At 37.2% G+C, this 16522-nt stretch overlaps 3 protein-coding genes across 3 annotated transcripts in view; 1 reads left to right on the top strand and 2 right to left on the bottom strand.

Moving 5' to 3' along the window:
- The window catches only part of LOC126716649 (U3 snoRNP-associated protein-like EMB2271), an 86788-nt gene extending 79526 nt beyond the window's left edge, over positions 1-7262 (bottom strand). The window contains exon 1 of the mRNA XM_050417569.1: positions 7014-7262. Within this exon, the coding sequence (XP_050273526.1) occupies positions 7014-7074 (61 nt within the window). The 5' untranslated portion in view covers positions 7075-7262. The remainder of the gene's footprint in view (positions 1-7013) is intronic.
- LOC126720011 (uncharacterized) lies at positions 902-2898 on the bottom strand. Its single transcript, XM_050422497.1, has 4 exons — positions 2664-2898; positions 1727-2539; positions 1460-1578; positions 902-1351 (listed from the first exon to the last, which is right to left on the bottom strand). Exons 1-4 carry the CDS (start codon positions 2878-2880, stop codon positions 902-904), a joined length of 1599 nt encoding a protein of 532 aa, XP_050278454.1. The 5' UTR covers positions 2881-2898.
- Positions 4580-16522, top strand: part of LOC126716655 (peroxidase 5-like) — a 93984-nt gene continuing 82041 nt past the window's right edge. Inside the window, exon 1 of the mRNA XM_050417585.1 lies at positions 4580-4940. Coding sequence (XP_050273542.1) covers positions 4722-4940 — 219 coding nt within the window. The 5' untranslated portion in view covers positions 4580-4721. The remainder of the gene's footprint in view (positions 4941-16522) is intronic.

Below are 16522 nucleotides of genomic sequence, written 5' to 3'. Positions count from 1 at the left end.
GCTTCAATCATACTAAAGTAACATTTTAAAAGTTAAGAGCTTTATTTATTTATTTTTATTTGTAATATAAATATGAAATACCATTTTAGGAAAAAAGTTATTCAACTATAGCACAACTTGATGGAGCGGTGGATAATCATTTTTATGTGAATTCATCACATTTTCTCCATCACAATTACTTAAAAATTATGACACAAAAGTTATATCTTTACCTACACACTCTCTTTATAAATTAAAAAAAAAAAAAAAAAAAATACAAAACTAGCTTGATTACTTCATATCTTTTTCCTACGTAATTGGATACTTTAATTTTTATTTTACTACATGCAAATAGACTTTTTGAATATGTCCATTTAGACAGTAATATAAAATATTGATGTATGAAACTAAATTGTTAAGCATACCCCTAAATGTGTGCCGTTTAGGAGGGAACTCATTTTAAAGATGAGAATATTTGTCATGGAGATTTTTAGTCATGACCAATGTTGTTAAAAGCGCTGAGCGCACTTAAGCGCAAAGGCCTCCTAGAGCCTAGGCGCAAAGCGCAAAGCGCAAGCGCGCGCCTGATCGATGTGAAGCGCACATTTAAAAAAAAAATTTAATAAATTAAAAAAAAAAATTATTAATGATCAATACAACAATCAAGTGATCAATTAATCATATAAATTACAATAAAACATTTTATATAATTTATATGACATTTACATAATTCTATTGTGCTTTACAAAATATATGCAACCATGATTTTTGATGGTCATAATTACAAAACATGGTTGAATCAAAATAGAAGTATAGAACCAAAAAGGCAAAGGCTAAAAAGTACTAGAATGTTAAGTAATGTTATCTTTGCCTAACAAAATATCTTTGCCTAACAAAATCAATGCAAATAGGCAATGAAATCCTAATCTACATAATCATCATCATCCTCATCAAGCAAGGGACCATCATCATTTTCATCACAAGATTTGTAGCCCTCATCATTTTCCTCATCCTCTTCATCTCCATCATGAGGAGCATGATGTGAACTAGAACTTGAACCTGTAGCTTGTCCTAATGGTCCCATTCTTGATCTGAAGTTGAATCTTTCTTCTTCAACTCCAAAAGCTCTAGTAACATTGCCCCATGTCAAAATATCATCATTAAACACAAGATCATCTTCAGCAAATTCTTCTACTTCATCCTCTTCTACTCTTCCAATCAACCACTCATTGCTATCATCTACATCTTTCAAGGAGATTGGATCAATTGTGTCACGCAAATTATATCTTCGCTTCAAGGCTCTATTGTACTTGATATATACCAAATCATTCATCCGGGATTGTGCTAACCTATTTCTTTTCTTGCTATGCACCTACACAATCCATATAGCCATATATTAATATGCATAAATGACGATATCATGATAATTAAATCATGAAATAAATTTCACAATTAAGTCCCTAACTTTTTAGTCACTCACATGTTCAAACATACTCCAATTCCGCTCGCACCCTGATGAACTACAAGTTAGGCTAAGAACTTTTACAGCAAATTGCTGTAAACTTGGAGTTGAAGCTCCATAAGCAGACCACCAATCAGCTGTTAAGGAAAATAAAAAATGGTCTTAACTCTTAAATCTTAACCCTTAACTCAAACTTTATAAGAACTAAATAATTTTTCCATTTAATAAAATGGGCAAACTAATAAGTAACAACTAACAAAAGGCAAAAGCTAACAAAGCAAATACCTGGTGCCTTTTTCTTTCTTTGCCTCTTAGCCATTTCCAACCCAAAGAGACCCTCTTCTCTCTTATATGATGTCAACTCTTCAAGAATCTTATCTTGTTGATTAATGTTTGGAACCAACCTTTGTATGCATTTGTATAGGCCAGCCATCACCTCTTCATCTCGCTCAATTTCAGAGCGATTATCATAAAAAAATTCTGGATTCAAGAAATAGCCAGCCGCATGCAAAGGCCGGTGGAGTTGACAATCCCACCTTCGATCTATTATTTCAAAGATTTCTTTGTATCTTTCTTCCCTTCCATTAAAAGATTTTTCAATTGCTTCTTTAACTCGATCCATAGCCTCATAAATGTATCCCATGGCAGGCCTTTTCTCTCCATCAACCAATCGAAGCACACGAACAATAGGACCTGACACTTTAAGGCTATAGACAACAGTGTTCCAAAATGTAGCCATTAGAATTGTTTGAGCCACCCTTTTTCCCGTTAGCTCCTTTGCCCACTTACTACGGGTCCAATCCTCTGAAGTAAACATCTTTCTCAAGCTTTCCTTTTGCTTATGTATACTTGATAATGTGAGAAAGGATGTAGCAAATCGAGTTTTAGCGGGCCTAAGCAAGTTCCTTTGCCCTGTAAACTGTCTCATCATGTTTATGAGACCAGTACGATTATATATATACCCAGTAAGCTCAATTGCCCTTTTTATTGTTCTCATGATTGTAGGAAGCTTTGCAATGTCTTCCAACATCAAATCCAAACAATGGGCAGCACATGGGGTCCAATACAAATGAGGTCTTTTTGCCTCCAATAATCGTCCTAATAATGTAAAAATATAAGTATGACAATTAGTAACAATTAAGAAAAAAATAAAAATAAAATATGAATACTATTTTCTAATTTCATGAGATTAAGATATATAGTTCTATATATAACTTCTTACCTGCCATCACATAACTTGAGTCATTATCAGTTATAACTTGTACAACTTTGTCTTCTCCAATTTTCTCCACCATGTTATCAAGTAGTTGAAACATCCTTTCTCCGGTCTTCATATATGAAGACGCATCAATACACTCGATAAACATGCTTCCCTTAGAGCAATTTACCAAAAAATTTATCAAAGATCTATGACTTTTATCTTTCCATCCATCAGACATAATAGAACATCCAGTTCTTGCCTATTCTTCTTTATGGCTCTTCATTATATCATTGGTGTGGACCACTTCCTTTTTCAATAAAGGAACTCTCACTTCATGGTAACTTGGAGGCTTCATACCAATTCCATATCGTCCAATGGATTGAATTGCAGCATTGAAACTATCATAATTAACAGCATTGAATGGAATTGCTGCTTCATACATCCACCTTGCTATATCAACACAAGCCTTTTCTCTTAACTCTTTCTTGTAAGCATCATTAATTGTTGTTTGGACCCCCTTTCCACTCTTTCCTATTTGTGCTGATTTAGGAGGAGAGACAAATGCATCCATAGGACCTACATGCCTTGGCTTCTTTTTACTAGTGCCACTGCCACCTACATTTTGCACTCGTTTTCCACGACCATCAATTTCAGCAACCTCATCCTCCTCTTCATCAAAAGCCATATCATCAAATTCAGCCATCAAATTTACTTGCTCTTTTTCTGTTTTTTTTCTCAGCATATATTGATTAACTTCTTCCTTCACATGTTCAGGGCACTTTTGACAGCCAACAATAGCTCTATAACCTCCAACCAAGTGTTGCTTAAGTCTATAAGCCCCTCCTTTTGCAACTTTCCCACAGAAATTGCAAGTTAAATCATTTTTATTGTTTTGATTAGCTAGATACGCATACTTCCATGCAATATCTTTTCTTGAATTTGAATCTCCAGTAGCCATAATGCATTAATGCCCTATAACTAATTACTAACATTAGTTAATAATTTAATCACTTAACAAAATTTAAGAAAAATTCAATATGAGTCTAAGTGCTATGTTGACATATATTAAAGTAAGTTACCAAACAATTAACACATAAATAATTTCATACATTCATACATTTTTATTTTCATGAATGACCCAACTAAGAAAGAGAGGAGCTTCGGGTTTCATTAATGAAGGAAAAAAATGGAACAAGTTTAAGAAAAAAAAAAGAAAAAGAAACAGAGGAGCTGTGTGACTGGGTCGTGGGTTTCAAAATGAGGACAGAGAGAGAATGGAACAGGTTTAAGAAAAGAAAAAAAAAACAAAAGAAGAAAGAGGAGTTATGACTGTGTCGTGGGTTTCAGAATGAGGGGAAAAAAAAAGAGAGAAAGAGGAAGAGAAGAAGATTGAGGTCTGGGTTTCAAAAAGAGTAAAAAAAAAGAAAGGTTTAAAAAGGAAGAATATAAAAGAGAGAGAGAGAGACGTACCTTTGAATCTTTGAGCTTGATACCGAGAGAGCACTGTGATTGGGAGGGAGCAGTGGGGTTGGCAGTGGGGTTGGGAGTGTCTGATTTGTTTGTTTGTGTTTGTTTGAGCGTGGGGTTGGGAGTGTCTGAATCTGATGTGTTTGTTTGTGTGTTTGAGACTTTGATTGGTTGTGGTTAAAAGTTAAAAAATATCTAAAGAGATAGGCTTAGGTGTATGGTAGCACACCATACTATTAGTTTTTATATATTAGATCAATGGCTTATATAAAAATATTTAGATCTAATGGCTAAGAATCAAATCAGGACTTTTTAAAAAAAAATATACGAAAAGCTCAAAAAAGCGCGCCTTGCGCTTAATAAAAAAGCTCAAAAAAGCGCGCTTAAAGCGCGCTTTTGAGAGGGAGCTTCGCTTTAGAGGAAAAAAGCCCCAAGGGCTTTGCGCTTAAGCGCACTTTTAACAACACTGACCTCATTTCACTATCTTCCTCTCACATTATTTTAATTTCTTTGTAGCACACAATCCATTTCTTGCTTTGTTCTTAACTACCTTCTTTATTGTTCCTTACTCTTTCTTTGCTTCACACAAATTAAGGTCTTTTGGGTTGTACAATGAAGATGGCAACACTACACTTGTGCTTGGTTTTCTTTCTAATTAGCATATGTACCATGGCTTCTGTCTCATCAGCATCACTCAAAGTGGGCTTTTATAAGACAAGTTGTCCTTCTGCAGAAGCAATTGTGAGAAAAGCTGTGAACAAAGCTGTGTCAAGGAATCCTGGCATAGCTGCTGGCCTAATCAGAATGCATTTCCATGACTGTTTTGTTAGGGTATAGCTTCTTCTCACCCTCATTTTCCACTATATTTTTAGTATTTTATAAAATCAAATTCACCATTCTCTCCAGAAAAAGCATTTATAACATCCTTAATTAGCATGATGACTTTTGTATGTATTAAAAGCAAAACCTTATCTTAGAATATCACAGTACAAACAATATATAGAAATACCAATATACCATGTCCATCAAGAGCTTATTTGTTCCAAATTTATTTATTCCAAATTTATTTACTTTTTTGGGTTTGAAAGCAAAACTTTTTCTTAAAATATCACATTATTAACCTATATAGATATGACATGTGTACCAAAAACTTGATGACTTCAAATTTATTAACTTTCTTGACTGTTCGATCAAATGAACCAGAGAAAAGTTCTGAAGTCCCTTGCCTAAAGGTTAAACATGATACAGCTCCTCTGTGACCTGGAAAGGCCTGTTAAACACACCACAGACAATTAAGAATAGTACATAAGATCCATAAACTTCAGGTTTTAAATGTTGCCCTAACAGCGTCAGGAAATAAAAAATTTATATTAGATACAAAATTTTGAAGTTCAACTTGCAAACATAGATAGGCCATAAGGAGAATCCTCTCAAAACTCAGCAGTCCGTCACCTGTTCAGGATGTCTGCCATTTGAGAAATTATTCAAAGATCTTGTCAATATTAATAGACAGATCATAATTATGAATCTAAGCATTTCAGTGTGCAAAATATCTGGGCATCTTCAAGCCAAGAGGCTTGTAGCTCAATTGTCAACAAGTGGGACTGGACCAGCTTGGCTGATTTGACCAGGGGTGTGCAAGTCTCAGGCAGTGGGGTACAGTACTTTTTTTTACATCTTTTTGGCACAAAATAACCCAGATTAAGTGAACTTTGGTACCATACAAAATAACCCAGAATGTAGAATAACCCCTTTAATTCTAAGACCCTGTTTATTCAGCAGAGGCTCTCTATTGTCTGTCACTAAATGTCGCATGTTCTGATAGGTCGCTGACATTCCACAGTTAAACCCAATCAAAGTAATTGTTTAAACAAAAACCACAATTAGTTTTGAATCATCACACATTTTTTTCCAAAAAAAAAAAAAGTAATAAACTAGATTTACCTGAATATGGTCTCGTGTACGGGTATCCCACAAATGAACATGGCGATCTAATCCTCCAGTAGCCAAATACCGACCGTCAGAGCTAACAGCTAGTGCTAAAACATTTCTACTATGCTTCTTAGCTGAACCTTGTGGATCCTTGGCTCCATGGGACCTTATTACATCATCACTAGGCCATTGGTATTTTTCGCGTTTCCCACTTTCTACATCCCAATGCAAAATGTTGCCATCCTTGGAAGCTGAAAAGCCCCTCGAGTCATCCTCTGACAATGCCACAGCAGTCACAGATTGTTTGTGCTTCAATAACACTTTGAACCCACCAGTAGCTTCCGGCTTTTGTACCCTGAATTGCATTGTAGATCATACATACATGTTCTACATATTCTCATAAATAAACATTCTTAACTCAAAATCAATCATATTGTTCAGAATACAAGTATTAAGGCCGCCATTTTCTAATTGAATTAGCACCCAATTCAGAACCAAATGCTATAAATTTTACTAAACAAAACCCGCTAAAACCAATAGACACTAATGAAAAAGCAATACAATACCTAGAGGCCATAGCTCGGCGAACACGGCCACTCTCTTCCAGCTGCTCCTGCTGCAAAATTTTCGCCACAAGCGAGTCCCTGAGGCCTTCCTTCTCGCCTACCCTATCGATCCCTTCATCGCTGTCGTCCTCATCGTCTTCGTCCTCTTCTTCCTTAGCAATTCTACGATACTTATCCAACTGTGCCATAGCCACGCGCTGCCTCACCTCGTCGGCGGTCTCAACTTCGCCGCCGTCATCTTCCCCATCGGAACCGCCGCGGAATCCATAGCCCCTCTCATCGTCCGACTCGCCGCTGTCTATCACGTCGGCATCGTCCGAAATCTTCCGCCGCTTCTTCGATTCCGCCATGAAAAACGAATCCTCCGAAAACTTCTCGTCCTTTCTTGCCCCTCCTCTTCCTCTACCTCCTCTTCCTCTTCCTCCTCCTCCTCCTCCTCTTGGAGCTGCCGACACTTTCTTCTTCATTTTGATATAGATTGAGCTGCCTAAAATGCTTTTGGTAGCTGAGAAAATGCCCGAGAAAGTGAAGGAAAAGTTTTTCTCGTTAGGGTTTTAGTAAAAAGCTCTTTGTTTGATTGCTTTTTTTTTTTTTTTTTTGGGTTTCCGGCGGGACCTTAGGGTTTTTCAGAGGGTTTAGAGTTTTGAAGAATTATACAGACAAACCGTTGTCGTTACTTGTTAGGGCGTGGGTGCTGCAAATTTTTGGTTCTTAATGGGCTTTTGGGTTAGACTGGATTGGACTTAAAAAGCCCGTTTGAGGTGTGCAACAAATCCAACAACTCTACAAAACCGATCCAATCTCGTCTCGGGTTGGTTTTCGTGGGCTGATTGGGTTAGAATTTTATTTTGAGTGATATGGGGTTAGTTTGGATTGACAGTGTTTTCAATTCATCTAACTTAACACAATCCATCATGCATATAAGTTTATTTTATTATCCTAATTTTAATTTAAGTATATAATATTGAAATTTTTGGTATTTTGAAAATTTTGGAATTTAATTTAAGTATATAATATCAACTGCAATAATTTATTGAAAAAAGTGTTTTTTTTTTTTTTTTGGAGAATCAATTGGTAAAAGTCTAATTTTCCACAAAGCATAAAATATGATGCATAACTAATTGACTAAACTGACCCATGTGGATTGGGTTGAATTGGGTTCTACTAATTTGATGAGTTGAGTTAGGCTGGATTGAAAAAATCATTTAACTTGAACCAACTAGACTCATGCACACTCCTATTAACTAAGTTTAGAGTTTTTTTTGGAATGTAACTATCACATTGTCATGAACAGTTTGAGCTTGGCATGAGAAAAAACTTACATATATAAAAATTAAGAAATAAGTCAAATTTAAGCCCAAGTTTATACTCACTTCTAAATGAGCATATGTTCATGAATAAGCTTTGAAAGTAAGAGACTCACTGTAAATAAATAAATAAATAAATATATATATATATATATATAACATGCTCGATATTGGATAGTGTAATTTTGCTAATTAGTTAATAAAACATCAAATTATTATTTATAATTAATTGGTAAATTTGATTGGGTTGGGTTCTACCCATTTGATGAGTTGAGTTAGGTTGAATTGAAAAAACCATTTAACTTGACTCAATTCTATATTTTAATGTGAATATAAGCAGTATAATGTATTTCAACTAGGTCAAATCTCTGTACCTCTGCCATTTATTCTTCAGATTTAACCTAAATCATGTTTGAATTTTTCAACCAGGAAACAAATTCATTGTTTCCTCAATTCTTACGGTTAGAATTATGGCTAAGCGACTAAATTTACCATTTCTTAAAAGTTTAAACTTTTAAGAGAATTAATAATTTAACATGGTATTATAGTAGGAAATCTTGAGTTTGATCCCTGTCTTTACTCTATCTCCCATTTAAAATATTAAAAATCTCACGTGTTGGGCCCTCACTTATTAAGGGGAACTTTAGGTCTACATGTGAGGGATAGGGTTAAAATTATGGTTAAGTGATCAAATTCACCATTTCCATTCTTACTGTTAGAATTATGGCTAAGTGATTTGTAAGGACACGATTTGTGAAGACCCAAAATGATATTGGGTTCGCACGTAAAAAAACCCAAACAATATCATTTGTAGAGCGTGGGTTTGAAAGGCTAGGCCATGGTCACCAGACGGTGGGTTTTTTGTGGTGTTCATACATAATTTAAATCGTGTTCGCCCTAGGAGTCTTTCTCCTGGAGGCAGGCTGGGAGGCTCTGGTTTTTGGTCATTTTTCCCAGCCCCTTCTCTGGATTGCTTGCTTTTCCTTTTATATTAGCCTGTGCTCCTTATCCTTCGTCCACGAATAGGGTCGATTTTTCTAAGACTGATACTTGTCCCATCAGCCCATACCCAAAGTCGATGGGGGTGGTTGTAAAAGTCGGAGAGCGTAGCTCTGTCAGGTGCAGAGTATTGAATGGCAGTAAGGGCAGCTTTCCCTTTGTCCTTAGTCGTTATACTACCCAGTGTACTCTTCTCTATTGACCTAGATATTTTAGAGGTTTTTCCCAGACTGTTCCTATACCGATTTTGTCCTTCCTTCCAGGGGGACCTCGGACATGCCGAGGACCAAATCGTCCTCGGCTGTGTCCCGAGACTATTTTGTACCTGTATTACTTATCCTTGGCTATAACCTTCCTCGGCTCGGGCCTTGGACCCAATGAATAAATGGGCCAGGGCCACAAATTATTGGGCCCCACAATAGCCCCTCAAAATCCTGCTGTCCGACCTCTTGGTCGGAGAGGAGGGTTTTGGTAATGCCAAGCCTTTATTACGGCTCGTTTAACTCTGTCCTTCATTAATGTTGGTGTCTCTTCATCTACCCAGGAAACATACCGGGCTACGATATCATTCCTCTGAATTCATTCACAATGCGTTCTTGCCGTTTGATTATCCAAAACGCGTCTTTAATGATTTCCCTTTACGAGACCATTTAAATTCGACGGTTATTGACGATGTGGGGAAGTGGAACGGGTACATTCTCGTTTACAGATTTTCTTAGAAATCTGGACAGATTAAATACCTCCCGTTTTGCCCTTCATATAAGAAGAAAGGTAAGAGGTTATCTCCCTTACATAGAGACCTTTCAATCCTTTTACAGTCTGAAAACCCTTAGCCTCCCCCAGAGTTTCCCTTACCTGCCCGCTTACACCTTAAACTGTGATACGTCCAAGATAGGAGCGGGAATGAAGAGACCATACCCTTCCCAAAAATGCTACGTTCTTGTGAAGCTCAAAATGGCTCGGTCAGGGTAGGGATGACAGAGACTCAAGATACTTCTCATCCTTCTTTCAGCCAAAATCCAAAGCAGGGGCTCGTCGCGTCAAAATTTTGGCATGACTGAGCTAGGGTCACCCATTATCAGTACCAGCCGCTCTCTCATGAGCATAGCTAACATGGCACCAGCGTGTTAGGAGTCAAGACTGACGCAGGGACAAAGTATCCCTGCTTCTTCCTCTCTTCCTTCACTAGTACCTCATTTTGCCTCTCTTTCTTCTTCTTTCCACCACCAGATCCATCCTGGTGCTTTTCCTTCTTCCTCTTCTTCTCCTCTCCCACCAAGGAAGGTCCTTCTCTCAATATGGATGCTAATGGGGCAGAATTTGGAAAGACTTGGGAGCAGAGTTTAAAAAGATTTTTGGCTGTTCGTTTGTTGTTGTTTTGTTTGTTTGTTGTTTTTGTTTTTGTTTTTTTTTTTTTTTTTTTTTTTTTGTAACTCGTTTTCTATATAGGCTTGTTTAAGTCCTTCTTTGTACACTGTAATACCCCTTTACATTAATAAAAGTCATCATTGCTTTATTTCGTATATTCTATCTTTTTTTTTTTTAAATGGTTATGTCGTAAATAGACGCACTACTTTGCGACTTCTTTTTTATTTTTATACTATAAATGATATTTAGGGCCGAAATCCCAATTAATAAAAAGACCTTGTCCTGTGCTTATTGAAACTATCCGGCATAATAATGCCGATTTGAACACATGATACTTAGGGCAGAAAACTTTACTAAAAAGGAAAGAAAAAGATATTATTATGAACTTAATAGAGCTGTTTGGCACAATAATGCCAACTTGAACAAATGATACTTAGGGTCGAAACCCTTGCTAAGAAAAAAGACATTATTATGAACTTAATAGAACTGTTTGGCACAATAATGCCGACCTGAGAAAACGATACATACCTCAAAACCGCCGAGATAACAGCTGAAGGCTCGGTGCGGTGTAGGAGGTAATCATCCGAGGACATGTAACCCAAAAATGAACAGCACCTGCAGGTTGCTGAGTAATAAGGTGTTTCATCATCTTCCTAATAATTTTCATAGCCTTAACCTCTCCTGGTATTTGATCCGAGGATTGAGCAACTTAGAATTCTTCTTAAGTAGCTGACCTTTCCATAGGTTTGAGTCCGAGGACCATGCAATACCTTGGTTCTGTCCAAAACTTGATTTCTAAGTAGTTGGTTTCCCCCATAGGTTTGAGTCCGAGGACCATGCAATACCTTGGTTCTGTCAAAAACTTGATTTCTAAGTAGTTGGTTTCCCCATAGGTTTGAGTCCGAGGACCATGCAATACCTTGGTTCTGTCCAAAACTTGATATTGATAAGTAGTTGGTTTCCCCATAGGTTTGAGTCCGAGGACCATGCAATACCTTGGTTCTGTCCAAAACTTGATTTTTAAGTAGTTGGTTTCCCCATAGGTTTGAGTCCGAGGACCATGCAATACCTTGGTTCTGTCCAAAACTTGATATTGATAAGTAGTTGGTTTCCCCATAGGTTTGAGTCCGAGGACCATGCAATACCTTAGTTCTGTCCAAAACTTGATATTGATAAGTAGTTGGGGGAAGTAACCCCTCGGCTACGGCATGGGACCTTGGTTTAAGGGGAATTAGCTACTCGGCTAAGCCCCTAGAACCATTCGTGCTGCTGACGCTACGAAGCGCAGCCCCTAGTAAAGAAACATAGCCCCTAGCGGAACTTTACGCTAGGACACTACAACCGGCTGTTTAGAAATGACAAGGGGACAGCCTCGACCTACCCCCTGTGCCAACACACAAGCCTTCCCCACAGACGGCGCCAATTGTAAGGACACGATTTGTGACGACCCAAAACGATATTGGGTTCGCACGTAAAAAGACCCAAACAATATCATTTGTAGAGCGTGAGTTTGAAAGGCTAGGCCATGGTCACCAGACGGTGGGTTTTTCGTGGTGTTCATACATAATTTAAATCGTGTTCGCCCTAGGAGTCTTTCTCCTGGAGGCGGGCTGGGAGGCTCTGGTTTTTGGCCATTTTTCCTAGCCCCTTCTCTGGATTGCTTGCTTTTCCTTTTATATTAGCCTGTGCTCCTTATCCTTCGTCCACGTGTAGGGTCGATTTTTCCAAGACTGATACTTGTCCCATCAGCCCATACCTAAAGTCATTGGGGGTGATTGTAAAAGTCGGAGAGCGTAGCTCTGTTAGGTGCAGAGTATTGAATGGCAGTAAGGGCAGCTTTCCCTTTGTCCTTGGTCGTTATACTACCCAGCGTATCCTTCTCTATTGACCTAGATATTTTAGAGGTTTTTCCCAGACTGTTCCTATATCGATTTTGTCCTTCCTTCCAGGGGGACCTCGGACATGCCGAGGACCGAATCGTCCTCGGCTGTGTCCCGAGACTATTTTGTACCTGTATTACCTATCCTTGGCTATAACCTTCCTCGGCTCGGGCCTTGGACCCAATGAATAAATGGGTCAGGGCCACAAATTATTGGGCCCCACATGATTAAATTTACCATTTTCTTAAAAGTTTAAACTTTTGGGAGAATTAGTAATTTAACCTGGTATTAGAGTAGAAAATCTTGAGTTTAATCCCTATTTTTACTACCTTCCATTTAAAATGTTAAAAATCCTACGTGTTGGGCCTCACTAATTAAGGGGAACTTTAGGCCAACATGTGAGGGGGAGGGTTAGCATTATGGTTAAGTGATTAAATTCACAATTTCCTCAAGTTTTTGGAAGAATTAGTAATTTGATACTCACCTTATAGTAGATTACCAACATTATTCCATAAATTATTACCAGCAGCCTTTATTAGAAATACAATACATCTTAGTTCAAATGAGTATCTTATCATCTAATTTGCCTTTCTTTAATAAACATGAGACATGCATATTTAATCACAGATTATAACTTAAACAATATTCTGTCAAACAATCCTCAACTTAAGGAATTCTTAGAGACTTGAAAGGCATAAGATTATGATGATGATGGAGAAACCATCTTTGCAGTTTTAACAATCAGTCACCTTGTTGATGGTTCCAACCATGGACAAAATACCAAAATTGACCAAGTTCAACCAATTGTTAGCATTAGATTCTTAATGACAACCTAGACATTTGATGTAACGTGGTCCTTGAAATTTCAAGACATTGTGATTCAATGAACTGCAATATTACAGTTTAATTGCAAGAACAGCAAAGAGGGCATTAGTGAGATTGAGATGGGGCATAATTAATATACTTGCTTTTTCAAGCAAGTATAATAATTATTATAACTAATTTTTAAATGAACTAAAATCACACAAAATCATCATTTACATAAGTAAATTCCACCGCCATTTGTATCTACTTTGAAAGGTTTTGAAGGTGTGATAGAATATTAAATTGCAATGTTTTTATTTATTTATTTGCTATTTGAGATACAATATCAGGACAAAATTCATGCCCACCATATATAAAGTAGACAATTTATTGTAAATCTTAAACCTTTTATAAACATCACAAACGTTTATAAAAATTATATTATCTATATATTATTGGCCAAAATGGGCAAATGCCCTTTTTTCGGAAATTAAACATCTTTGTGCCCTCATTCTGAAACTAAATAGGGAAATGCCCCTCTTTTGTAACTCGATAATCCTAAAATCGAGTTATATGAAATACTCGATACTCCAATGATCGAGTTATACACAGGTTTTTCCCGCACTGCTGGCATTTTTTTTTTTTTTGAATCTCTACATAACTCGATTATTTTAAAATTGAGTTAGTTATACTGTTATAAACCCTGATTTCGTACTGTCTTTGTGTCAGGTGGAGTGTTTCAATGTAACTCGATTCCTGTAATATCGAGTTATAAAGTATACTTGATATCCGTAAAGTCGAGTTATTCTCTTATAATTTCTGCACACCTTCTCCCACTCAGTGTGCCTTGCTCTCTGCTAAACTGAGGACTTTCTGCTGAATTGAGTTGGAACTCCTCCACGGATCAACAGCGGCTTTCTTCAAACTCAATTGAAATTTGTATCACCTCAGGTAAAAAATTCACATCACAATTTTAGGGCAATGTTATTTTCATTTGATATTGTACTAAATTTTGATTTTTTAGGTTGAATGAATGTGAAGTAAGTACATTGGTGTGATTTTGGTTATTTGTTGTAGTAAACGTTGGTGAGAAGAGAATGAAATAATTTCTTTACTATAGCAACATTTTGTATTGCACATAATCATCATTGGTCAGACATTTACAACAACATTTAGTGTTGAAGACAATGTGTAGACATTACCAACAATGTCTATTGTTTATGGTCAAATGTTGGTGTTAGTGTTAGTATTTCATTTTTAGCATGCAATAATACACAATTTTATGAATGTCTTTGCTGTGTACCATTCTATGCAGGATTACATTATTTAGCAACAGTTGATACACACTGTTAACTTGATCATTTGGTGTTATTGTATTCAGTGTCAATGTCTGGTTCTGGCAACCCACAACTCTATAAGCCTCATGATGTGTTCACTGCTATGGGTCGTTGTTGGGTATTGGAAGATGAGTTCAGCTATCCAATCAATCCGAATTTGCGAAATAGTGCTTACGTTCACAATACCATGAGACAGGAGTGGGCTTGGTTATTTCGTGAACAACAAATGTTTTATGATGAGTTGGTTGGTTTTAAGTTGCCAGTGCCTCGGCGACTCGCATCACAAATGCCCAGAGACAGCATCGACGAACTTCGTAAAGCATTGAACCGCATAAGAGAAGAAAATATTCGAATGAAGATACGTCTTAATCGATATCGGACCCAAGTCGAGATTCGAGAGTCAGTGCAGGAAGGGTGGTACGAGCATGCACAGTTCATGCAATCACTTCTTGCTGATCCCATTTATCAGTCAGACGTGGAGATGTCAGATGAAGAGTAATCGTGTCGTGTCGTGGTGTAATTAGATTTTGTTGGAGAACTATTTTGCTTAACTATGTGTTATATGTATGGTTGCATTTGTACTATGTAAACCTTATTATTGATTATGAGAAGCATGCACGTTATTCGTAATGTAGATTATTCTCACATAAGTCATAAAAGTCAAACATTCTCACACATGATGTTTTTCAATAAGCACGTACGACATAACACAGAAAACATAAAATAACTTACACTAACATTATTAACTTAACCATAGACATAACACACACACACACATACACCACAGTGGCATTCATTCTGATAGGTAGTCCTCGTAGTTGAGGACATTGTTACGTTCTGCCGGAGTGAGTTGCCTGTTTGTTGCAACGGCTTGCTCCTCCGCCAATTGTAGCATATGATACCTGGACCTACGAAGTATCATAAGATTGTTCTCTTTTTTTATTTTCGTCACTGTACGCTCATATTGGTGCATGTTTTGTCGTGGCAGTGTGAGCGAGCTACGCTCGACAAGAGGCGCTTCGATTTGCAGGAGATCATTGTGCAGAGCGTTGGACTCGTTCACGCGAAAGTCCTACTCCTGTTGCAATCCGGCATAGTATTCCCTCTCGTCAGAATCTCTTTGTGTTCTATAGTTATTTGGAAAACGAGGTAGCATCCAATTACGCATTGACATTGGAAAATGTGACTTTAGATCGGTATGTGTAGAAGTTTTGCAAGGGTAGATGTATGTAAATGGGACTTCGGTATGTGTAGATGTTTTGCAAGGGTAGATGTAAATGGGACTTTATATAGGAGTTTTGCAAGGGCAAGTATTCAGGTGGATGTGAGTATAAGTATTCACGTGAATAAAGATGATATGAGTTGACAGTATATTGTTCAGTGGCGTCTGTTGGTGCATGTGATTCGTTGAGGTAGCTGTTTCATATGGCTATAGCTTGTGCTACAGTAGCGGGCTGGTGATGTGTACTGCAAAAGAGGTTGCGTATTTATTCACGTGAAGACTATTCAACATTAATGTGCTTCATCTGACATGATTTGACGAGACAATGTTGAGCTGTGTTAAATGTATCATAAACTTCTCAGGGATGCTATAGGTACATCCTTTAAAAATGCTGCATTGCAAAAGGATGCATAGCTGTGTATTGACGTGCGTGTAGGTGATATGACTGGATAGGGTTCAACAGTGCAAAGCTATTGAGCAGCACTACGAACATCAATGTAGTAATAGGACCAATAACACTCGAAATTGATGCACAAAATTTTCTGCGTTGCTATGTGTATTGATGTGAGTGTGGATGGGTACTTCTGGTCAGGGTTTAACAATACTGAGCTATCCACCGTAGCTACAGTCATTGCTCCCTATGGTGGAATTTGGCAAGTGTGATTGAAGAAAGCTGATAACAACATTAGGTTTTGTAATGGTTGGCAGGATTTCGTTGAATACCATTCTATCTGTTATGGTTATTTTTTAGTCTTTAGATATGAAGGAAATTCAAGCTTCCATATTGTTATATTTGATAAGACTGCCATTGAGATTCAATATCCACGAAGGAAGAATTGTAAATTGGAAGATCATCAGGTAAAAATATCAAAAACTTAGATGAAGATGATACAAACATTTCTTCCTTAATGTACAAACCCATAAAACATGAAGTCAGAGAAAAGTTTGTTCTTAAAAAATTACAGATTATGTCCAGAGGAAGAGAGAGAGAGCAATCC

Source organism: Quercus robur, chromosome 3 (genome assembly GCF_932294415.1).
Source record: "Quercus robur chromosome 3, dhQueRobu3.1, whole genome shotgun sequence".
Lineage (NCBI taxonomy): Eukaryota > Viridiplantae > Streptophyta > Magnoliopsida > Fagales > Fagaceae > Quercus > Quercus robur.
Note: the sequence above shows the minus strand (reverse complement) of the source record. Positions and strands in the feature narration are given on the sequence as shown.